General features: G+C 40.9%; 1 protein-coding gene across 1 annotated transcript in view; it reads left to right on the top strand.

Moving 5' to 3' along the window:
• Positions 1–26,173, top strand: part of GALNT9 (polypeptide N-acetylgalactosaminyltransferase 9) — a 155,486-nt gene that overhangs the window by 127,518 nt on the left and 1,795 nt on the right. Inside the window, exons 8-10 of the mRNA XM_009888139.1 lie at positions 11,865–12,050; positions 15,495–15,632; positions 18,321–18,416. Of these exons, the coding sequence (XP_009886441.1) occupies positions 11,865–12,050; positions 15,495–15,632; positions 18,321–18,416 (420 nt within the window). The remainder of the gene's footprint in view (positions 1–11,864; positions 12,051–15,494; positions 15,633–18,320; positions 18,417–26,173) is intronic.

Here is a 26,173-nt window from a genome sequence, read left to right as displayed (position 1 = left end):
GTCCTCCTTTGACCACAGATCCAAATCCCAAACCTGAACCTAGACTAGGTAAACACAAACCCCATCGAAATACGACAATCTTTGGCTTTAGCTCTACCTCAGCGATGTGTTTAAACTAGTTCATGTGATGGGTTTTAACCAAATCTGGTCCTCCGTACTCACCACTTTTTTTCTCACTGAGGAGATGAGTTTCTTGAAGAGAAGTTGATTTCTGAAGGAGCTGTCGCGTTACGAACAGTGTCCATAGGTGACAGCCCTGGCTAGGGCAAGGGTGGAATTAGCCTCGGATCAAAAGCACAGTGCCCTGCTACATTATCTGAAGGGCTGATTTTTGTTAATGCAGAGCCTTGTAAACCTCAATGGAATGAAACTACTCATGGGCCAAAGGCATATAACGACTAAGTGCTAGATACTATTTTTAGGTAAGACTTTCCAATAAGAAGTCAAAGGTTTAGAAAGCCATACTACAAATATCAACATGGTTAATAGATCAAATGCCTCTCAGCTTGTTCAGGCAGTGATCGAGTAGTTGAATGATTGAGAAATATCCTGATCTTGACATATTAGTGGAAATTGAGACAGCAATGACAAGTGCAGTCAATGAAGTTATTTTATAAGTGATTTAGAAAGTGCCCCAATTCTGCTCTCTGTGCATTAGTGTTGTACTCTTCAAGGGACTTTTATGGAAGTGCCATGTGAACACCTACACATGTCAAGCAAGGCATCCCTACTCTGACCTTCAGTATTCTTGCTGATCTTCTCCTGGCATCTGACACTGTGCTTCCACCTGGTTTGGACTGCTCCTGTGCTCTGCTGATCTAGGCTTGAGCCTCTTTTAAGTAGTGTCCAATGAGCACTGAACTGTGGCAGTTAGTATACTGGTTCTTGTGTTTCAGGAGAAGCTTCTGAATTGGCTGGTCAGCATTATTTGGTGGTCTGGTGCAGGTTAGCAAAGCTCAGAGTCTGGCAAAACAGGCATTTGCCTAAGAACTTAAATGCTGCAGGAGCTTAGCTGCAGATTTTCTGATGTAAGCTTAATGCACGCATGTCTTTATCCCTTGCTGAGACTTGAATTTAGAGGGAGATTTTCTTTATGGTCTTTTGGGATAAGTGAGAACAAACAACCTAAAGCAATCACATGACTGAGAAGTGAGGAATAAGGACGGGCTGGTCTTTAATGCCGTTTCATGTATCCCATGTGGATCGTATTTTTCCAAGGCCTGTTTGTTGAATTTTAACAGTTACAGTACAAACATTGTCTGTGCTGACAGATTTGTAGAAATGACTGACAGCGGTTATATTGATTTGGCAAAAAGTGGAGTAAATTTGTAAGAAGGCAGAAAATTATTCTTACCAAATGTAGAATATGTTATGAGGAGCATCTGCCTGGGACAATTACCCAACTAAATTAGAGATACCAAATTACATTTACTTTATACAAGGAAAAAATATTGGGGCTTGCAAAAACCAACATATCTGGTACTAGACCAGGAGAAGATATCTTCAGCCTCTTTCAGACTTGAGGAGAATTTAGAGGAAGTAGAGTTGCTATCTCTAGTCTATGAAGTTTGAGGGTATGCCTCAAAGCAATCTTTTTTCTATGACTGCCGTTTACGTGATAGGAGCTGTTAACATCTCCTGGAGTGTTCTGAGGTGCCAACGTTCATCCGTTTGCTAAGAAAAACATGTCTTTGAAAATTAAAAACTTGCCCTTAGAGAAGCTGTCCATTCTCCCTATTCCCATTCCTCAATGCTTCCTCTCTTGTCAGACCCTAATGCCATCCTGAAGCAATGATGTTGATGTAGATAAACTGTTTATCTGCACCTAAGGTCAGCAATACAGAACCTACCAACGTTTGCTGTAGACCATGCCTGCGAGGTTGCCTGCTTTGTTATTACCTGTTAAGTTGCCATCTCCCAAAATTCTGCTCCCTAAGTGCTTTCTGGGACTCATAGATAATGTGCCCCATCCTTTTCCACCTGAGGGACATGTGACAGAGATCATGCCTTCAGCAGAAGGGTGTCCCCGGTGTGGCATGTGGTACACTGCTGCAGCTGGATCAGTCAGGATCAGTGGAGTCTCTGGATAATTCTCCTGGTGCCTCTCTCAGGCAGCTACCCCAGAGCAGGCAGGCATCCAGGGAACTTCTGCTGGCGAGGGTAGATACCGTGATTGCCAGAAGCACGCTCTGCTTTGCAGCCATGTGAGTCCTAGGAGCTTGGGACCGGGAAAGAGGAGCAGGCTCCAGAGCCCAGTGATGGTAGTCTGGTATCTTTGTTAAGCTCTCCTCATGTTTCTTTCAGTACAGACCTGGCTGCACTTTGCCATCATCTTGGGCTCATCCTTGACTCCTGCCATGCTCTGCTTGATTGTGAAGCCTTCTCACCAGCTCCTCAGGAAACAGTCCTACCAGAGCAGGTGGTCTTGGACCAGTATTACTGCAGTTACAGATGCACTTTCCTAGTGGCAAACAGGAATTGCTGAACCACCTTGGTTTGGGATGCTATTTTAGTCTTTGCCATCCTATTCAACGCATGTTTTTAAATCTGTATATAAAGTGTGGCCTACACAACGTTGCATATGCAGCTAGCATGTGCGGTAGCAGTCGGCCGTTGTTTCTCTAAAGGTTTTTTGCAGTTTCCATCCCCCATCAGCAAGACATTTCAGAGAGTCTGGAATTCTCCTTGCAGAAGGGAATTCTACTTCACACGTAAAATCATCAGCTTCTTCCCTAGACGTGCTTTTTTTTCAAAGTTGCAATATCCTTTGTAAAAAAATGTGCAAACTATGAGTTTATGGAGATCAGATTAGTGGTTAAAGTATATGGGACATTTATAATATCATTTTAAGTCCTATCTTCTCCTTCCCATAACCAGCTAGTCTATTAATTTATCAGACTTAGTTCTTTACACACAAAGTTTATCTTTACAGCATGAGAGCAGTTGCTAAGTGAGAGTTTCTCTAGACCGTGTTTCAATTTCTTCATGCTTATCTATTTTCTTCTGCAAGAGGGTTAGCAGAAGGGTTTTATCTTCTCACTATTGTCACATCTGGGATCTTAGCTGGCTTGAGATTCTGTGTAACCTCTAAGAAATATATGAAGGACAACCTCTAAATTTGCTACCAGAGAAATTTAAAAAATGTGCATCAGTGGAGTGTCTCATTGCAATAACATTACGGTCCCGCTGCCTTTTTTTCTCAGAAAGCAATTCATCTGTACATATTCAAAAACCCCAAGGGAACAAAACTAAGAGGTCAATCTCCAATCAATTCTAACAAATTTTAAAGGCTAATCAAGTATGTATGAAATATTTTTTTTCCCTTCCTATAAAGAAAAGATGCCCCTTTTGAATCTGCCATGAAACTTCACAGCAGATGACTCTGCAAGAGGATCTAATAACGCACCCTTGAAATGTATAGTAATAGTTTTTGGAAAAGCAGCTGGCTTCCAATTATTCATCATTGGGACAACTGAAATAATAAGAATAATAATCAATATAAAGAGGTAATACTAGTTCCAAACATATACTAAAGACTCTTACGACTGCATCTGCTCTGTCCTCCATATCTATGCTTCTGTCTTCAAATGAAGTCCATGTTGTGTGAAAAAAAAAAAAAAACATGAGGAGACCAAAAGTGAAATTCAGCCTCTCAAAATCAGTAGTCCACAAATGCTTCTGCGTGTTCCCAGCCTTACAGGGCGGTGAGAGCAGTGAGGGGCTCGGTGTTTACACGTGTTAATAAGACTGTCCTAGTGACAGAATTAGCTTTTATGCGTGAGATTTTGTCACACTCCCTATATATCTGCTATTAGCAGATTATCTATAAACGGCTGTTGGCAGGAGTTGAAACCAAAAAGGCAGAGACTGCAATAGAGACAATGTCATCATCAGTCAAGCAGGGACCCTTTTGGGTCCTGTAATTTGCAAGCACTGGTGAGAAGTTTATCCTGAAATCTTTGACAAAATAATTTGTGGATCTTGAGATGCGATTTCCTCCTTTTTTCAATTCTTTTTTTAGCAGCTAAAAGTCTCTCTAGTGTAAGCTGTTTTGTCCTACTGTGGAAAGATTTTTGCTCTATAAATGCACCATTAAATAGCACAGCCTATTTTGAGAAATGAGAGTTGGAACTTTTTTAAACCATAATTATGGCTGTCTTTAATGATGATGATAAAAATGTAGTTGATGAACAAAACGAGACCACATGATTAATTTTTGCATGTGACGTGTGTGATTATGACAGCTCCCTCGTTTCTAACAGCTTCCTATCTGAGGTGAAAAACAGAGAGAGAGAGAGCACTTTATCCATCCCGTCTGATTAAATATGACTCTCTAGTCAGCACTGAGAATACATGGAAGAAAGAATATCCATAAAATTCCATTAGAAAAAAAGAAAATGTCAGGCTGTAAATTACTTTGAAAAATCAGTTTTCAGTGAGCTATGTGAATTGTCAATATCAGAGATGCAAGAACCGTAAGTGCGCTATGTTCATGCTGATCTTTTGTTTCTAGAGTGGGCACTAGAAGAATTGCCGCATCTGTTAAGGACTGGAGGATAACTAGAGAGCTCCCATGTTTCACGTGGAAAAACATCTTATTGGCATGGTTCAAATTTACTTTGAAGAATCCCTTCTGCTTTAGACTTTATCAGTTCGTGGCTGACTGGAAAGAAAGGCCAAAACTACAGCATCCTCTTTCTGTGCGTGTTTTTAAGAGTTATCTTTCTGTTTGACTTCATCAGAGTAGGAATTTTACTGCGACTCTGCTGTACGCATGGATTTTATTTGACGCAGCAGCGTTAAAGGAGCTGAGCTGGGCCCGGCGGTACCTGCTGTTGTGAATTTACTACCTGCGTTGCGTGTCCTCCTGCCCTTCAGATATTGCAACTTTTGCCAGAAAGTACTTAGACTTTTTTCACCTTGAGGAACCATAACTTAATCATTCTGTCAGATCCCCTCATTTGGATGGTCTGTCACAGTGATTTAAGGCGTCTTTCTCTCCGGGCCATGTGCAGTGTGAGAAGGGCTGGGAGCCCACTGGCCTCCTTCAAGTTTGATGGGCAGGTTTTTGAGGTTTTTCCAGCTGACAAATTAAAACAAAAATAATTATGTGGAAAGGGCTGTGCTTTGACAACATTTCTAAATGAAAACAAAGGCCTCTTTTTAATGTTGTCACTAGATTGTGTTTTGCTATTTTTGCAACAAAGTTTGGGGCTTTCAGTTTAAAACTGACCTTTCAGATCGAAATATGCTTATGTTAAAAAAGCTTTTAACACCAAACAGATCTTCTGAAAATCATTAGTGGTTCGGTTTAAGAAAAACATTTTGGGGGTAGTTTTTGGGGGTAAGGAAGAGCCCATGTTTCAACTAGTGAAAACAGTTAAGATGATTGATGTTATTCTTGACAATTTAGGTCAGGAAAATTTCTGAAACATGTGGAAGTTCTTTCATGATGGGAAAATCTTTTCCAGTCCGGCCGTAGGTGTGTGTGGGTAGTCTGGAAGACATCCGTCTTTGGTAGGCTTTGCTTTGAGAATTGAAGAAAACCTGAGATCCCTGGCTTTTAAGAATTCCCACGCTGGGATATGATAAAACAGGTATCTGAGCTGCTTTAAATCTCCTCCGTCTCTTCTGTTACCTTCACACAGAAAAGAAGAGCTGAAGGACTACTTCTGTGAAGTGCTGCTCAGGTGGAGTTCAGAACTGTTTTTATAAAACTTCAGAGTCCCGTTCTACCATACGGGTTTTGTTTCAGGGTGTGCTCAACATCCCCCTCTGAAGCGCTGCCTCTGGCAGGAGCCATTGCAGAAACGCCAGGTGACATGTCCCACTGGGCAAGTGAGAATTGAGGGGACCCTGCTGCCACGTGCATGTTTTAAAGCTGATTCTTTCCGTTTTCTTACTGCTGGAAGATGTAGACAGTGATTATTTCTTTCAGCAAAGGACCACTGAAAGGGCCAAAAGTTCTTGGAAGCAGATAAAGCACAAAGCTGCTACAACGCAATTGCAAATCCTTTCTGGCGCCACCTCCAGAGACCTCGCTAGCTATGGAAAAAGGGCTCAAAGTCTCAAATTATTGCAAATTTCATTAATCGCTTGATTTTCTATATTATTAGAGAGTGGGACTAATCCCAACTCACTTGGGAAAGTGAGCCAATGTTTACTCAGGCGGTTGTAAAGGAGGTGGAGACGGTGTGGTGTACATGCCTGATTCCCTCTGTGCTGGAGTTGCCTTGGCGTCTGTAAACTTGCAGTGTCCACACCAACGGGTGCAACCGAGGTGTCCATTGAAAGAGGCTCTGAAACTGTTAGCAAAGGGTAATTGCTTGGAAACAAATCCCCACAGACCCCCTGAAGTCCTCGTTCTACTATTACATGTTCTTGGATACCTCATCCCTCCAGCTGCTTGAATCAAAGGTGTATTTGATGGAAAAAATAGTTGCAAAAGAGAGTTTGAAGCTTTTATTTTTCTCTCTCACTCAGCACCAGGGTGTTTAAACTGCAAAATTCACAGCAGGACACTAAGTTCTCAAGGATCACGATCTTTCTTTCCAGTCTTAAGTTTTATAAGTTAAGAGAGTTAACTGTCGTCTCAGCTGTGCCTCCACAAACTGCCTTTTTATTTTTACCTACTGATTTTCCTTTTACTGAGATAATTTGTACCAAATTAAATACCATGTACAGTTGGCTTAGCGTTCAAAATAATGATATACATAAACTCGTGAAGCTATATGTTTGTCTTTTTTGACCGAAACAATGAATAATCTCTAGTATTAGTTACTTGTAGATTGCAGGCACCACCTCCTCCTGACACTCCTAAAAGCAGGCGTGAGAATGGCCACAAAATACTGGAATTTCATTGCCATTTTTGGCATGAATCATTTCCCTCATTAGCCAGTAAACTTGAATTTTCAAAAATCGGGGCAGCTGAAGGTAACGCGAGGTGCGTTTCCATTTACAGAGCCCGTGGAGCGTGAGGAGCCCTCCCTGCGATCAGTGCGAGCGCGGGAGCTGCGGCTGCCCTGCTCCAAACGCCCCGGTATTATATCCCGTGACGTTTTTTGAGCTGTGACATTCACTCAGCAGGGCATGATGCTATTGGGAATAGGTCTCGCCTGCAGAGCTGGAGGCCACGTCAGCAATGTTCTGTATATATATTGCCATAACTTAAGGATTGATTAGCCCCGCAGCGCAGCCAGCTCTGCGTCCTGCTTCAGCGGTGACCGGGCTTGTTGTTTGACCTCTTTGGTTGATGGAATTTTACATTTCACTTCATCTCACCTCCTTTCTTCGTTCCCAAAATACTTGGATTTTGGTCAAAAGTGTTGGGTTTCTTTTATGTTTCTTTTTTTTGTTTTTTTTTTTGTTGTTGTTGTTTGAAACTGCACTTCCTTTTTAGGATGGTAATAATTTAATCCAAAAAAAAACCCCAAACAGTTGTTTTAAGACATTTTCTGGATTTAAATTTATATTTCTTTTTTAGGAAACCAATATTTTTCAAAAGTCCTATTAAAAATGATAGGTTGGACCTTTGGCAACAAGTGTTTGTGGGGAAAAAATTATTTCCTCACAAAACTTCTTTTTTGGCAAGAGTTAAAGCATAGTAATTTATTAGCCTTTTAAAATCATGTACCCAACCTGCATTCAGAGAACTTTGGTGATGCCCAGTTTAGGTCATGGTGGACAAGACACTGTCTCATCTCAGTTTGATGCATAGAATATGATGTCTGACTGACTACTGTACAAAAAATGGTAAACGCTTTTCTGTAGGACAGCCATATCTCAGGTGTGCAGGAATAGCTAATAATTAGTGCCAGTAAATCATTGTAGCGCAAACCATGAAACATTATCATCCCGTTTGTAATTTACCCCTGATGTGGGTACTTGTTCTTCTTAATACTTAATACGTCTGTTTATAGAAAAGTTGATTGAGATAATTAGCAGTAAAAATGCTAAGGTAACACGGCGATGGTAACATTTATATTGCTATCAATTTTGTTTATAGCAGCCTAAAGAGCAATACTGAAATTAGAAATTAACTACAATTAGCAAATAAATTGAGTGTCTCTTGGAATTACTTGATCATGTCTTAAAGCGTTGCACAGCGTGACGCTGGCGGAGGCAAAGCCGAGTCCCTGGGCTGTAGCAGCTGCGCTGAGCCGAGGAGCACGCGAAGCAGAAGCCCGTTTGCTTCTCCGTGCTGCTGCTCAGCGGAGCCACCTCTCTGCCTGCCCAGGGCATCTTTGGAGCCTCCATCTCCCTCACCTTCAGTGGAGCCTGGGCTGCTGCCCCACCAGACGGGTTTGATGAGTGCACGCTGTGATGCCAGAAACAGCATTTACTGCCGGGGATTTGCCTCTCCATGGGGGGAACAGAAAGCCGAGTGGGCTTTTCAGTGATGTCCACCCTTGTAGGGAGCTCAGAGAGACCCTTCAAATTCCACGTTCTCTGTAAATGACCTTTGAAACACACAGTTAATGTTGGCAACTCAGTGTGAGAGGACTTACTTGGGTTGGAAATGTGGTATTATCCCAGAAGATGAGTCGTAGATCTGGAAGTTGGTTTCCCCCGATTGCTTGAAACATGTCAATTTAGAGGGACGCGGGCATCACTTTATGCTCAGGTAGAAATAGTTTGCTTCCCATAGTAAGGGAGCAGTTTAAGAACTCTGCTTGATAAATGCTATATAGATGCATGTAATTATTTTTCTGAAATAATTTCACAGTTAGATGTGGAAAGAAATGAGTTATTCGCTACTGTTAAAATGGGTCCTTAAATACAGTTTTGAGGATTAAAAGAGGAGAAGAATCAACCACTTTTGGGGGCAGCCACTGACTGCACACTCTCTCTTTTCTGTTTCACATAGTAAAATTTTCCTCGGCCTGTCATCCTTCATTGTATTTCAGAGTCTTCTTGCAGTTAGAGGCACACAGACAATGGCTTTCTGAATCACACATGTCTTTCAGTTCCATGTCCAGCCTGGAGAAGGCGCTGCTAAACCTCCCCATCCTCTTGATTCAGACACAAGTCTTGAGTCTTCATCTAAATCTCACATGACTGCTCTTAACCACTGGGATCCTGACTGGTTTTGGGTGCATATGCTTGGTTGTCTACTGAAACTCCTTCATTTTGTGTAAGATTAAGTAATCATTGGGCTGGAAAGGGAGAGGACGAGCTTCACTCTGTACTTAGCAGTGCGGTGGAAGAGGTTGGGACACAGAGTCATGTCCACACTCCGTTGAACAGCAACTAATCCTATGAAGCGAAACAGGACCCCATGTCTGGCCTGAGAAGAAACGACCCATAGTTGAGCAGCCATGGCATTTGTCTGGGATATGGAGAAATGGTGGCGCGATGATGTACGCCTGGTGATACACGATGATCATCTAACTGCCTCCTCACCCCACGGGCTGGACATCCAGTTCTCCTTCTCTGGGATTGGAAATCCCATCCTTACCCTGGGAAACATTCCCCGTTGGTGTAAGAAGTTACGTATTCCCAGGAAAAACAAGTCATCTGGGGTAAATTAGCATCTTCCTAGGAAGGAAAATTTCCTTTATGTTTTCCTGGCTGTTTCCTTCCTTCTTACTCTTCAGCAGATTTTACCTCTTTAAAGAGCAAAATGGGGTGAGGGGTAGGGGAAGGGAGTGAGTGAATGTAAATGTAAAGCGATCTAGAGGGTTGCAGATGGGGCGGTCACACCGCAGTGGGAATTCACGCTGAGTGCGGAGCGGAGATCCCGCCTGCTGGGGAGAGCGTTACCGGCCCCGAGGCTGCTGCTGCCTTTTTTGGTTGTGTTTTCTTCAAAGCCAGGTGTCTGAGTCCCCTGTGGATTTCATCTGGGGAGAATTTATCACTGATAAACAACTGTTTGTGTTGAATTTACAGATGAGCTAAACTGTTTCCATTAATGTTGCAGTTTAGTACCTTTTTTTCAGGTTTGCGTGATCACTGGCGTTTGAAGGAAATAAATCTGTCACTCAGATAATGTATTTACCCTTGGTACCGAAATATATAAATAAAAATTACAAGGTCATTAGCCATATCAATAGAAAGAAAAATGTGCCATGCATTAAACAGCTGATTTCCAGGGTGGGCTGGGCAAATAGCAGTGTAATAAAGTGTACTGCTCATTTCCCCTTCTGATCATGAAAATCAATTAATTCATTTCTTTTTTCTAGCACTTCCCCTTTGCACTGGAAACCTTCAGCATATGTCAGTCCAAATTTATGAGCAGTGTGTTTTTCAGTGTCTTTTATTTATCAAATGCAAATTCCAGTGGCCAGTGATTTACTACAGAACTCTTTGGAAAGCAGCAAATAAATATCACCTAAAAAAGTATTTTTTTATTTAAGAGAAAAAAAAAAAAAAGCTAAACCAGAGGGAGAAGATTTTGTCTGCTACTTCCCAAGCAATTTATCTTTGTCCCTGAGAAGGTAGGCTAGGTGGAGAACTGCCCCAGTATTGTTCTGGAGCACATCTTGTCTGGAAATGAGCTGTTATGGTCAGTAAAAGGCAGCCTTGGAAAGCAATGGGTTATTGCTTATATTTTAATATCTACATTTATTTTGGCTAGACTATAGTACTAGGTGCAGACCTGAGGGAACTGAAATGCATGAATTTTGCTCACCCTGCATCGTTCCTAATCTCTGTGATTCAAAGAGACAAGTCCTCTTCGTTTCCCACCATGGAGTTCAGACTAAATAATCAACAGGAAAAAATTGTCGAGTATGGGTACAGTGGTGTCTGGGAAGGCTGGGTGATGCCGTCTCCGCTCAGCCCCTTTTATCCATCTTCATCAGCTCAGGGGTAGCGAGATAAGTGGTCGCTTCTCCCGTCTTATGTGACCGGGCTGCAGGTAAAGGCATACAGAACAGTTGCACCAGAGGTTTCTCCTTTGCTCTCTGCCCGGCCGGTGAGCGGCGGTGGGAGCACGGGGTGAGAAATGCGTTTGCGGTGTTCACATCCACTACCGAGTGCAGCAGTAACCTCTGTTGCTAAATAAACGCACATTTTGGTTAATGGCTGGATTTACCAGGGCATCCTGTGCCAAGACATGTGGCGTATTCATGGCTAAAATTTCCATGGGACGTCCTGTCCCAGGTCAGTCAGTGCTTGTTTCTCACTGTAGGTCGGGCGAAACATGTTTGTGAAGGGAGAATCGCTGCACTGAAAATCAGTGGAGCCTGCAGGGGCTAGATTAGAAAAAGAAAGGAATAATTGACACAATCAAAGTCTAAGTTTCCATAATGAGAAAATAAGTGTGTTTCCATTCTTTTTTTTTCTGCTGGTATTGTGCTTGTGGGTAATTTGTTTCCTTCCATTTCCCAAAGGTAATGTTCAAATTCCCTATCAAGCTTATATGCACTAAACGTGTATCAGATTTTTCTGGCAGTCACATTTAAACTATTAAAAGTTTGTTAGTTGATCTGGAGAGCTGATAGAGCAACCCCCACATACACAGTGCCAAACACAGCCAGATGATACAACTGAATTTTGTTGAAGTTTCAGTAACAAGCGCTGGGTTAAATTAATCCCTATGATAGAGGTTACCGCCTTATAATTTGTCTTCTGTCTAATGGTTCCAAGAACAGTGACATTAAGGGAAAGGACTTGGGTATTTCTGGCACCTAAACTTATGTACCCAACACAGTCAGGTGCATTCACCTCCGACTCATCCATAGTTACTGTGGAGAGAGGGGGGTTTCACCCCCAGAGCAGGTAAATCGGGTGATCATTCTGAACTGTTTGATGGTGCCCATCTCCACGTAGGGAACACTCCATATGGCATCGGAAAAGCACCTTAAAAAGAAACAAACAAAAAAATAAAAATCATGTCATTGTTGTTCCTCCAATTCTCGCAGGTCTGGCAGTGCGGAGGAAGCATGGAGGTGTTACCCTGTTCTCGCGTGGCACATATTGAACGCACGAAGAAACCCTACAACAATGACATCGATTACTATGCAAAGCGCAACGCCCTGCGGGCCGCGGAGGTCTGGATGGATGACTTCAAGTCGCATGTTTACATGGCGTGGAACATCCCCATGGCAGTAAGTACGGGTCACGCTCTCTCCTGAGCAGAGGCAGAAACGTGGATGGCTGTTCCTCGTTAGCTCTTGGAGGTGCGGGATATTAGTACAATCATATGAAGTGGGCTAAGCTCAGGGGGAAGAGTGCTTTCATGCTGCTGTGTGCTCAATACGCAGAGTTCTGCCATGTAAACTTGCTTCCTCGCTGTAAGTTTTGTTGTGTGCTCAGGAGTGGTGACACAGATTTATAATTTAACTAGAGCACGACGTTTCAGGTTTATGCGCTTCCTCAGAAGTCGTCGTTAATTTGGGTTGCCATTAAACTTTGAGGTGTTCATATGCTACAGTAGTGAGGACTACAGGAATGTCCATAAATATCATCATTCATCGTGAGACTCAGTAGACCTCACCAGCATGAAAAAGAAAGTACGCAATAAAAGAATCACACATTAACTAGCTTTGTCTACAGGCTGAGAGTTGCAATGTGGCCACGTTCTGTTTCTTACTGTGCATATGAATTGTAGATGGCATGTGGGGGCCTCTAGGAATCCATGTAATATAAATATTAGATAAACTGTAGGTTCAATTTATCACTTCATTCTGTAAGTATATCACATGCTACATCTCCGCTGAGCATAATTCTTGGAGAGAAGACATATATGTTACATCCCAGTCAGGTGGAAGCTGACTGCTGCTGTATCCTTTAGTGTATTTGCATCCAAATTATTCATGTGAAGAGGCACAAGGCGAGCAGAGAGGAAGCGGACTCTGTTCTGTAGGTAATGGTGGGTTAGTTAACCCTTATAGGAGGGGTTTGTTCAAAGCTGATTGAAGTAAATGGAAACAGGAATGTTCCTAGTTGAACAGGAAAATATGCCAACCCAGCAGTGTCTTCGTGAATATTCAGCTATGACCTAGAGTCTGTCGAGGTCACAGGCGTCTTGCCTAAGACTCCATCGGATTTAGTCTGTGTCCTAAATGTCTCTTTGTACCTTGATACCTAGGTAATATATCAAAAACCTTTTTTTGTTTATTCCTGTTGTAGTTTTGAAAATACATATACCTAATGGAGCAATGTTTTATTCTTCTCCATCTGATGTCTGAATATGTCAGATGTTCACACATGTCCAAATTTCACTGTCTGCTCTTCAGTATCGGACTCTCTAAGCAAGGTCTCTATGAAGATGTGTTTTGGTGATTTCTTTTGGCACAAGAGGCAATTGCAGAGAATTATCTTGCCTTAATGAAAGGCAACACTGCATAACTTCTTTCCCATACAAGATTTCCAAGGTAGTAGGAGGAAGACAAAGCAGTGTCCATTGAAGTTTTTACGGGCATTTTGGCCCTGTCTGCATCCATTTGATAAAATGGCCAGTTTCAAATAGGAGATGAAAAACTAACCTTGGTAAATTTGTTTGCTCTATGCCATCTGCAAATGAATTCTAAGAAAAGACAAGATATTTAAATAAGCATTTACACCAAAGCATAATTTCCTTTAATCTCTCTGAGATTACTTACTGATGTAGTTTTCTGCACTGAGCTATACAGCAGTGCTTTAAAAAAAAAAAAAAAACAACAGGCACATCTACATTAAGAGACATAAAATCAGCAGAAGTACTGAATATAAAAGTTTTCTTTCTATAAAATAAATTGATTGATAAAATGTGCATCGTAAAAATAACCCCATTAGCTCTCAGGAAAAGGAAGCTAGTGATAGTGTTCAGAGAGTTATTCCACTGTAGCATTCAATCTAGATGACTAAGAAGTACCGTGCTGTTATAAACCGTAAGAAAAACCTTCTGCGGAACTAGAAACCTTACTGCGTGATTAAAAAAGAGTATGTCCACGTACTAAATTCTGTGGAGACCTCATTCTTGTACCATCACACTGTAACCCACACATGATGACTGCAAGTAATGCAGAAGTCAGCACAGGATTTTCATAGCTGCCTAATTTGCACCTCTTGGGTTCTGCAGAAAGGGCGCTGCAAACAGGGCTCTGGGCGCCCTCATTTCAGAACAGGGTGAAAACGAGGAAAGTAAAATGCATGTTTTCTCCCATACCAAAACCTATCCAAATTAACCCTTTTGTAACTCGCACCATCTCTTTCACAACTCGCTCCCAAGTTATTGAGGATCTGTGCATAATGCGTATCTTGCTTAGCAGATCGTCTTTGGACACGTCTGCAAGATCGCGTTCCTATAGCCTTCAGCAGCAGGTCATCGGCATAGCTTTATTTTAGTTAACCAAATATTTGGTATTCCTCTGCTTATGATCTGTTCCTCAACAATTTTCATGAGAAAGGAATCTTACACTGAATGATTTATTGTAGTGAGTGCCTCCAAGAATTGCTCTCCTTCCATGTAGCCTGAAGTAGTACGTAAATTAACATTCATTTGAATGGATGCTGCATAGAGAGCTCATGACAAAGTGCGCATCAGCAAGCAGCAGTAAGCACAGCAAACTCTTTATGTGGCAAATAGAAAAACCTGTTCAGTATTACAGTTGTATTCTCTCCTGAAAACTAGGCATCTGTTGGGGGTTCTAATAAACCCTGAGCTAAGATTTGCTGCTGTCTTGTAACCCTGCGTTAGGCATTATTTGTAGAACGTACAGAAATCTTTCTGGAGGAAATGTACAAGGCACTTAAGACAGATCCATGCAAAACTCCCCAGTTTCAGTCCACTTGATTCATACAGTGTCAGGAAAGATTTTTAGATGAGGTAACTCTTACCGTCTTAATGTCGAACTGTGATGATTTACAATGATTTAAATCAACAGACACTAACTCAGGATCTGGCATTTTTTAAATGGCTGGGCTTGATCGTATTGATGTGACTCTTCCAGCCCGTGTTTTTCATGGGATTTGTATTCAAATGCGAATTCAATTCTGAAGTAAAATTATAAAGAAGGTTTTGAGTTTAACTGCATTTTATGGGTCAGGTCTGCAAATGAGCTCCAGTTCCAGTAAAAACTGAATGCTGCTCTATGCAAATGTTCAATGGAGCTTAATGACTTTTTGAGCAGCTCTGCTTTGAAGTTTTAACAAGTCTGTTCTGATCTCATTTACATTAGTGAATACCCAAGGCTGTTACTAGAGTAAACCACGATCAAGCTGCCATATCTTAGATCAGAATTACCGCCTAAATTCCTAACGAATCTGAAAGTTCAGGTTTGATTGCAAACATTTACAATTGCTGTAAGTAACAACATTCTTATTGTATTCTTATTATTTTGATTTATGTTTGTTTTCTGCCTGTTCGTTATCCTTCTTTTTCCGCTGACTGCCATTAATATTTATTGTCTGCTCTCAACAACAGCTGTTTGATGAGCTGCTACTTACAAAAGAGAAAGAAGAGAGGGGAAATACAGCTTGGTGCACAAAATGAACTCCAATTTGGTTTCAGTAAAGAAAACAACCATAAAGTCAATGCAGTGAGATTTCTTTATTTTTCTGCTTTGTAGAACCCTGGAGTTGACTTTGGAGACGTTTCTGAAAGAATAGCTCTACGACAGCGACTGCAGTGCCGGAGTTTTAAGTGGTACTTGGAGAATGTCTATCCTGAAATGAGGGTTTATAATAATACAGTCACTTATGGAGAGGTACTGTATGTCTTTGAAAATACATCACGGCTGCGTTAGAGCAGCCCTTTCATCTTAGTGGTGGGTACCAGCATGTACAGAGCAATTTCAAGTCAGCACAGTAGTAGCAACAGAAATGCCCTCCCCTGGTTTTAATCAACACTAAGATGTGTGGCTTTGACAACCATTGTCCCTCTCATTGGAGTATACCAGATGAAATCATTATCACTAACGAGGATACGCAACCTCCTTGGCATTCATTTTAAAATAGAGCATCTCTCAGTACATAAATTTGAGGTAATTGTTTTGCCAAATGTGATGCCGCAGACGTCATCAAGAAAACATCAGCAGTCAAGAGAGCTAAAATAATTACAGTTAATGAGAACAGCTGAGTTTGCACAATCTTTTTTATTTAAAGAACCACCCCTTTTTTGGGTTTTGCCAAACTACTTGAAGGATTATGTTCACTTTATTAATTCATTTTTGCAATCCTCCATCCTCAAGATAAAAAGCAACATAGCCTTGTTCAGATTATGAGGTGAGGCTACCCTTTGGCAGGTCTTCATCTCATCGTGAAAAAGTCATTCGAGGAAAAACAATTTTGCTGCTTTGCACTCGGACTCTGTATTTTCATTTTCACTTGTGTACCGGTATGGAGTAAGACCTTGGAACACCTACTCGGAGGTAGCTGAGCGGATAGGTTACTTAACCCTAATAAAATGCTGGATCCAAACGTGTTAGAATGTGTAGACGTTTTGGTTCACCTCAGCTGTCTGCATCATTTCTTGCTCTTCTGTGAACAATCAAAACTCCCGCATACGCTTGACCCCAATCTTTAAAGAAGTCAGACGTGCCCTCTGTAACTCTTTAAATCTGTATTACGTGCCTGTAATATACAGACTGCTGTCGCTTAGGACTGTGAACCGGGGCGAAGTTCTAGGAGCTCTCCTGCCGCATAATGTCTTTAAGTTTCTGTTCTAATTGTCTACTTGAACTACAATTAAATCCAAAGGCAATATATTTTCACAGGAGACAACTAAATGGACGATCTTCCTTTTTGTTCCATTTGATTGGCTTCATATAAAAATAAGTCAGGCGCTTCAGATATTGATACAAAGTGCAAGTTTTATTGCATAATACCACTTTGCATCCTAATATAACTATCGCTGGCAGTAACTGAGGAAAGACATTTAGTAAATTCAACAGGAGCTATTAGTAACTGTCAGCTCTGAGAAGGCTGTTAACTGCGAAGAACATTGGCAGTACTGCCAATGTTGTGTCAATTATAGCAGACGGTTAGCAAGCTGGGCTCTAAAAAGAAGTTTGTTTCTGTTGAGTGGTCGCGTAGAGGGTTCTTGAGTCGAACAGGAAGTTTAGTGATGCAAGTATCTAATTCATTAACATGTATAATAAAATGGAGCCACACAAGCTATTTAGCAAGTATAAACTGGCATAGTTCCCTTTCAATCTTACACACCCGTAATGAAAAAACTAGAGGCTTCATCCTAAATGACATCAAGCTTGTTATTAAATACTTTCTCTTCTGGTTATTTTCCTGGAGGAAAAGATGTCTGGATTTTAGTGAGTTTAAAGGAAAAGAAATGTATTGAGTAGATGTGAAACAGATTGAAACAGTAGTAAAAATATGTTTCCTAGTGACTCAATTCACATTTTTTAAAGCTGTGTCATAAAACTGTCTTCATCTTCTTTAGCCTTTATAGTACCCAAGTCATAAAATAAACCACCTGAAATTTAACTGTTGGTGAGCTCCCTTACCCAATCAGATTCCCTCTTATGCTCCTACACTATAATATGAAGGATTATTTACTGATTTTTCCGACACCTCATGCAGCAGCTATCTCTATATTACAGGGGTGGCCGTATAACTTCTTCACAGTCTAAACCAAAACTGACCCGTTGACTGTTTCAAGATATCCATCTAAATAACTTCTTGTTTAAGATACCTGTAAGATTTTTCTATGTCCAAAATATGTGTGTAATACTTGTAGCCTGAACAGAAAGAAAGGCCTAGAATTTCACAAGGGCTCCAGCCCAGTTCTATAGACTTGTAAATTCTTCTTGTCTGGGGAGGAACATGGATTTTTTATTTCATTGGATCTCTGAACCCACAGTCTAAATATATTGAAAGCCTTCCAACACTGCTCATCACTGCTGTATGCTTTCACAGAAATGTTCTTTATGTCACTTCAGTATATAACCATATACTATATTCTCAATTCAAATAAATTTTTTTTCACGTGCTTTTTGTGTTTTTATGTAAGCAAGAGGGGCAAACAAAAGGGTGCCACATCCAACCCCAGTCCTGGGTCGTCTCTGTGCTGTTTGCTGAAGTCACATTCTCAACATCTAGGTTCAAAATTTATATTTACACAAGGGTAATTTGGAGCAAAATTTGGCCTAGGTTTCTTAGAGTGAATTTTATGGGGGTTTGATCCTTGAGTAATCGCTGAAAATATAACTCTGACCCACGGTCTGGAAAGACAGCAGGTTGTCCAAATAATGCCTTTTCCTGGAGCAAATTCACTGTTGGCATCCTGTCGTATCTGGAGCGTAAGCATGTGTTTCTCGGAGAAGAGTTTTACATACTAGTTGTTTCAATAGCTGTAGTGTGGCTAAAATTTAGCCGTATTGGACTTGCTTCATAGATTAATTTCTAACACAACTGTTTTCTTTTTGATCCGGTTGTAGGTACGTAACAGCAAAGCTAGTGGCTACTGCTTGGATCAGGGAGCGGAAGAGGATGACAAAGCAATCCTTTATCCATGCCATGGAATGTCCTCTCAGGTAAAGGCTTAAAATCCCATAATTAATGAGAAACCTTTAACTTAAATAATTTTCAGAAGAAATAAAAAGAAAGTTGGTGCATTTGAGTTGAATTTGGCAGTATATTCCTGAGTTGCAAAGGAAAGTATCTGGAAAATATCTCTGGTCTTTTTGGGTGCCCTATGCGAGGTTGTTCAGCATGTGAATCTATACATTGAAGGTGCCAGCAAGGAAAACAGAAGAATCATGATAATTTGTTTTAATAACAGAGAGATCCACTGTAGATTAATGAATTTAGATAGTTTGTGTGAGTGAGCAGCTCTTCTCATTATGACTTGACTTGTTCTAGGAATCATACCTCTTTAAATTAACTGTTCGTCGCTCCAGTGGGCTCCTATGCAGAAATGATTTAGCAACCTGCTGATGAGATTCCCCAAGTAGGCAAAAAGTTAAGCACATTCTTAACAACATCTTCAAAGGGAATTAAGAATATCTTTTAGGTTAATACTTTTCTAAACTAGAAGATTCCTTTTTTGCCAGTCCCTGTGCATGTTATTATTTTCTTACCGATGTCTGAAGATTTTAAAATTACATTTCTTCTTTCCATGCTCATAGTGATGTTACTTTTTTTTTTTTTTTAAATACAAGTTGTATACTATTTAAATCCAGGACTTAAGCTTCCTCTGAAATGTAATTCTAGTTTCTTTTGAAGTACCATCTGAATCAAAACTAAGTTAATGAACATTCTCATGCATAAATAAACCCTGACCTTATCACAGACTTCACAATTATCTGAAGTTAAGTCGTACATATATTGATTTGGCGTCCTTGCTCGTACATCACCGTGGCTTAACAACACTCACAAACTATAAATATTGCCTATTGTGCCTAATCACAAGCTGGTGAAGAGTCATACCTTATTAGAGGAAAGTGAGACAGACAGTAATTGCTGCTGACAAAATGTCCACCTTTGGCAGGATCATTATGGAACATTTGACTGACACTTTCCTAGTAGAGGCGGAAGGAACGGTCTTTGAGTAAGGTAACAAAACAGTAATGCTTAATTAGATGTAAATGAGCTTTTCAAGAAGACTGTAGTTAGAGATGTCAAGGCACTCAGAGAGAGTTCAGTCTCTTGCTCCATTCTAATTCTGACCAGAAAGTTGCAAATGTGAGTACTTCCAGAAAGTCCCTTTGCAACATCTAATCTCCTATCATCGTGCTACGATGGAGAAGAATAATGAAATAAATGGTTCTGACTGCAATTTATTTTGCAATTTAAGTCCTTAACCTACTTGTTTGCCTCCATGGCTCCTGTTCCATAGCATATGCTTTGACTTCCAGAAAAAGAAAATAGATGAGGGCATAAGTTACTGCAAATTTATTTGAAAGGAAATACAATGTGCCGAGCTTCTCCTGACTAACTCTCATAAATTTAGGGGCATAAAGTAGCACAGCTCTCAGCATCCAGCTCTGACTAATTTTTTTCCATTAAGGAACGGGTCATATTTGTTTTAGTAAGATGTAAATACGTTGCCGAGTAGAGGACGCCTTTAGAATTGGGGGCCCTAGACAAGACACTGGGCAGCTCTTCTCAAGTGCAAATAACAATACACAAAGTATGCACTGCCCAAGAAGTTGGAGTTGGGTAGTGACCAGTTAAATCTCCTCTGGTTCACTTCTGCTACAGGTCTTCAGTATCCTGTCTACATGAATTTTCTGGAAAAGCCTGAAAAGCTGTTTTTATACTTTACATTACAGCCACAAGCTAGAGCTCTTTTGTTACTAGCATTGTATAAGCACGTAGCAAGAGAAAGGCACTCTTCCTAAACCCTTAAAATCCAAAGCATCCCCTGTCTGTGACAATTGTAAAAGTATGGGAAAGGCAAACAGTTAATCTACCAAATCATCCTGCAGCCCTTTCCCTTTTTTTTGTTTTTTAAAGAAAAAGGAAAAAAGTTTTCATTCTGTAAGAAACACCAAGCAGAAGGCAGAGGTGATGTTTTATCTAAGTTGAGTATTTCACAGATAAGCATGGGTTGGAGCCACTCAAATGCAGCCAAGTTAATTAATGATTACACAGCTGGAAAACTTCTATCATCTCACCACAATTTACAAAATTAATTCAGTATGAGAACCACAGCTGCACAAACCCTAATCGAGGATATTCAAGCACATAGCGTGAAAGGTGTTGACAGCAAGTGTTTTAATATATTAAATAAACATTTTTAAAGCCCCTGTTTTAATCAGCCTGGGTGAGCATAGTTGTCTGTTATGTTTAGCTTTCAGGTTTTGGCGTTTTTCATCTTGAGCATAGGGCATAACATACCCCTACCAAGTTGAGATTTGGGTTAGTTGTACATGCCTGCTGAATATAAATGAATATAAACATGGAACTCCTTTTCACCAGTTAGGTTATCACTGGTGCTTGGTGTGTGCTACTGGTGTGGAAGCCTCTTACTATTCAGCTACAGTCTTGTTTGGTTTTCATACTCTTCAGTTCTGACAAGCAAATTACCAGTGATTTTAGTATACACCTGGTTCCACTGGAACCACCAGAAGTCAGTCAAGTGGTTAAAGAAAGCTGAGGTGGGAATAAGATTACTGTTCATCTGTGATAAAATGTTGTTTTCTTCTACTTCTTCCCCTTCTATTTCCCTTGCGTATTGCACACCCCTGAATGGTGTTGTCCTGCATTACCAGTGAAAAATAAAACCATTTCACCATTACCACTTCATGAACAAAATACCTTTCCCGATGTGTATTCTCAAGATCAGTGTTTACCATGATAAATCACATCTTTTTGATGAAATCAGTTTTTAAATTTCTTTATCCAAACAGGGACAAAATCTTTTCTGGATGCTCTGGAATGCATTTAGCCTGAGTTTACATCAATTTAGCTTAATGAATTTGACTTGAGCTAAGTCAGTGCAAGCGACCAGTTAGGAATATCCAGACAAGGTTTTGCATCAGTCTAAGTTGATTTCAAAACTCGCCTTACGGAAAAGTAGTGTCAATTTTATATGTGTTCATTAGATCTGCAGTTTGAATCTAATCCCATTCAGGAAAAAATGGTTTGCAAATACTGCTGGGAGAGCAACAGGAGACAGTTCAGGGCTAGAGAAAATTCAGAAACAAAGCAGTATACTCGGGGTGTTGAAATTGTACAATCACCTGTAAAGCCCGTTAGTTCTACAGCACTGCATAATACCCTTTTGTTTTAAAATAAATTTAAAAAATAAAGGGGGGGGAGGGGGAGGGACAACACAATCCCCCAAAAGTTCATTGTGTTGTTCTGGAAGCTGCTCAGAACAGTTATAGGACACGCAGGTTTTGAGCCATCTGAGAGCGCTTATACAGCCTCAGCGGAAATATTCACTGCCTCCGAGTCTGCCGTGAATGCTGTGATGTGGAGCTGATTATACGGCATGTGAAAGAAGAGGAGAAGTTAATAAAATGGCACCCTGGGATAGAAGGGCCCCGGCGAACAGCCGCCTCCGCCGCCCTCCGCTCCTCCCTGCTCACTGCGAGAGAAAGAGGCGGCACTGCAGCTGCGAGAGCGAGAACTCCCTCTGCATTGAGATCAAGCAGAGAGAATGGAGATCTCGCCGTTCGGGTTCCTGGAGCTCGCAGCTACGCAAACAGATGGAATAAGAGGAGATGAAAGGCTTTACTTAAACTGTTGCTTGAGGGCAGATATTTAACGTTTGGCTTGATAGAGCCATGGCTTCCCGGAGCTGCGCGCTGGTCTGAGTGCTCAGAGCAGGGCGGATGAAAAGGTAGTTTCTTCACAGCCATGGGTGAGATTCTGCAACAAACCTGGAAGTTTGGTAACCTGTGATCTGCTTGTCTTGTGGTGACAAGTATTCTGGAGATTTAAGGTATTTCGGATCCCTCCGTAGCTCACCATTTCAGTTTCTGTGTCAGCTTGCAGCTTACCTTAACCTGCGGGGCTGAAGGATTATTAAAGATTTTCTTTGCTTGGAGAACAAGAGTGAGACAGAGAGGTTAAATTTAGTGTGGAAAGCTACCAGACGCACCCCTGTAACTGTTTCCTACAAACAATTACCTGTTGTTATTTTGCACTTTTTTTCACTTGCCTTTTCCGGAAAAAGATGGAGAATGGGTTTTCTGAAGTCAAACCCTTCCGTTAAAAGCTGGCATTTACTTATCGCAATGATGCTCCTGGAGGATCACCTTCCATAGGCAGCACCACTCGCTATTTTTGAACCAGATATGGTGACTTTGATAAACAACCTTTGACATCTTTTCCATTCTGCTCAGATTTCTGAATGTTGAAGGGAAAAACATCCTGTGTTATCATAGGTGCAGCAGATAGGATCAGGATTAGATCTTGGAGAATTTATTAGAGCACTCGGCTTCAGTGTCGTTTATGTGGATCCTTCAGCTCTTCTCAGATAAAAGAGAAAAACCGAGTGAAGGTCCACCCTCATGTGATGTATAAAACTCTGTTTCTGTTCTGCGGCTTGCAATGGGAGTATGTGGATACCTAAGGCTCTCAGCCCAGCAAGACCTGCACAGGCTTTTTTTTTTTTTTTAATGAATGGGATTGAATATTCCTTAAGAAAGGAGACTTTGTCATTTGATTTTGGCTGGCTGGTGCTGAGAATGGATTTGGCATGATGTATCGTGCCCACAGTTGTAATGCAGATTCAGAGATTATTTCTTTTTTTGGCATGGTAGTGGCTCTCAAGATCAAATTTGAACACAGCAGGTGTAATTTTCACTATTTCATTCACTCTGTATCCCAGTTCCTGTTTTCTAGCCTACAGTAATAAGCGACTTCTTTTAGTGTTTATTTTATTTTCACAGTTTATGTTGTCTCTAGGAAGTTATGATATGAAGTCTTTGGAGGGAGATGTTATTAATCGTATGGTAGTTTCTTGAACCTTAATTTCTGGTCTGATTTTGCAGAAGCAGGCGCTAAAGCTTTACTATGTAATGTGGTCTGAACCAAGATAATTGTTTGTGGGTGTTTTTTTAGAATTTTATTTTATTTTAGGATAAGCCTAAGTTTTTTATGACTGTCAGAACTCTTGCCAGAAAGTACAGATTCAGGAAAATTAAGCCCATGATGTTCCATTTGTCTCATCACTGTACAGATAGCAGTTTCCTGCACCGAGCCGTCTCTGACTCTGTTGAGCTGTCACCCAACTGCCACTTTCAATATTGGAGGTAGTTTATAATAGAGTTAGCGTATCTTCTACTTCTAAGGCCTAAGCAGAAATGGTACTTTCTGCTTTGACAGGCTTCTGTATAACAATGTCTTTCCCAAACACATGGCTACTGCGATGCGGAGCACGTGTAATTCTGGCTATTGAGATTCTAAAGACAAAGAATGTTTTAGTCCATTTTAATACTGGTACAGAAAACGCTGCTTATCTTAAACCACAGGGAAAATTGTTCCTGCACTACAGAGCAGGTAGCCCATTATAAACAGTGGTTCTGATTATCTAGATAAGGCAAAGCCGAGCAGGTTCCTAGGTGGTATTTGGGGACCTGGAGAGGTATAATAGAGACTGCAAGATAAGCACGTTTCTCAGTCAGTGGAAGTTTCAGCCATGCCTGCAGTTCATTTGACCTCTGCTGAGTACCCAGGAGATATGAGAAGTATGAAATACACAGACAGGTTTTACTTTTAAAAAAAAAAAAAGTTTGTGGGGTTTTTTTTCCATCCTTTATATGGGGGGAAAAGGAAGTTAATTTGTCCAAGCTGGCTGTACATTCATATTTTGAATCACTTTGCTTGAGCTTCTTTTACATACATCCCCCCGTACCCTTATAGTGAAAGGCAAAAAAAAAAAGTGTCTCAATTTAGGATGTATAGACAGAGCCTCGACAACGACATTGTTCATACCAAGGAGCATCCTCATGTGGTTATCCCTCTGCCTCTCTGATGGAGGCTCTGCTCGAACTCTGCGCTTCACATGGTTGCTCTGAACAGAAGTGGCATGTGGGGAAATGAACACATAGTTTGTCAAAGGGCATCTGGTCTGGGAGCAAGTAGACCATGCTCTCTTTACCACCAGCAAGATATGATTATACACAGCATGATTCTTCTGAGGTTAATAAGGATAGCTGTAGAAAGCTAGACTCTAATTCAAGGTTTTTTGATTGACTCTTAATGATATCTCATGCACTGGTCAGTAGCATCCAATAAATGGCAGGCATTTCTGACCTTCCTTCCCTTTCTTGTTAAGTAATTTCAGCCATATAACAGCAATAAGACCAGACAGGCAGTGAATTTCCTGGATGATAATTGCATTTCTTTGGTGGCTCAGACCTTCACAGCATCCCACCTCACAGCATGCGAGTCATGTAGCTGACTCCATTTCCCAGTGTTTTGGCACCTGGGTGCCACACTTTACTTTGAGGGTAAGAAAGGCAAAATATTATCCTGATGTAATGACTCTGGTTTTAAACACAGAAGTGGTGAGAGGTAGTTATGTTTGATTTGACTTGTTGGTCTGTTGCCGAATTAACATTGTGCATTTTCACTTCAACATGCTATGAAATCTCCCTCAATGGGCTCTCCCTCAACTGTCTAGAAAGTCACAGTAATTAAGGGGTTTACTTATTAATTTTTGCAACTTATAAATGAGGACTCTATCACTATCATAGTTATCTCAGTGTAATATGATAGAGTGAGCTGATGGAGCCCCTTTTCCCTCTAATTGAGCATCCTAAAACCACCCTTAAGGCTTTGAGGCTCTATTAGAATACAGACAGAAACGAATTGTAGTAGAGAAAAATCAGATCTGGAAGAGGCAGAATAAAGGGTTTGAAATCAACCTTCCTTCATCAAGGTTGTGTTCTTCAGGCCCGCTGTCATCCAGCCATTCTTTAGTGGCTTCTTGGGTAGCAAGAAACTTTTCAAGGTCCCCCATGTGTCCCTAGGAAGAGGTTTTTTTCCTCCAGCGCCTCTGAGATGTGGGGACTCCCCTGCCCAGGGTCTGCCGGCTCTGCGCTGGCTGCGTCCCTTCCCACACACGCTTGGAGAAGGAGCAGCGTCTGACCCAACCGTAGCAGCGCGAGAAGGCAAAGGAGCAGCCACCCTCTGCCCACAGGAAAAGGCTGCCGTGAACAGAGCAAAACAGTGCTCTTCCATCGCAAATCTGTATTGTGACCATTCGTCCTGATCCACAAGAGCCATCTACAGATACTCTCTGTGTCCTTATATATTTTCCCTTGGTCCAATATTAATGTAATAAAATATATTCTGGCACGCTGAGGTTACAAGACACCAATTTTTTTACCTCATCTTCTACACGGGGATTTTTCTTTCTTGAGGGCCATTTAACTGTGAGTGACTTGAGGCAAGTGAAATTATCACTTAAAATAGAAGAAAGGTTAAAAAAAAATTACACTCCTGTAAAAATTAACTTGAATGATTGTGCCTGCTTAAGTTTTTTTTATAAAAAACACCCTCTAAAATAATAAATGGCCGTCACCTGAAGCCTCTAATTACAGCCAGTAGCACTCACCACATCGCTAAATTGCAGAGCAGTTAAGCCTCACACAAAACTGAAATATCAGAGTGTGATTCTTTATTATGTAGGCCTGAAGCATATGTTAGCAAATTCGCTGTTATTACCCTCATGATTTCTTTTTTTTAATATATTTTTGGATACTGGTTGCATGGTTGGATTTTTTCAGTAACGTTTATTTACAAAAACTAATTAGACTTGTTGCTATCAATAGCCTCTAACAGAGCTCTTAAGAACAAACTGCATGGCAAATTGACATCGTGTCCTTGT

The sequence above is a fragment of the Charadrius vociferus genome, unplaced genomic scaffold (genome assembly GCF_000708025.1).
Source record: "Charadrius vociferus isolate BGI_N301 unplaced genomic scaffold, ASM70802v2 scaffold326, whole genome shotgun sequence".
Classification (NCBI taxonomy): Eukaryota; Metazoa; Chordata; class Aves; order Charadriiformes; family Charadriidae; genus Charadrius; species Charadrius vociferus.
The sequence above is the reverse complement of the archived record's forward strand: the minus strand, read 5'-3'. Positions and strand labels throughout refer to the sequence as shown.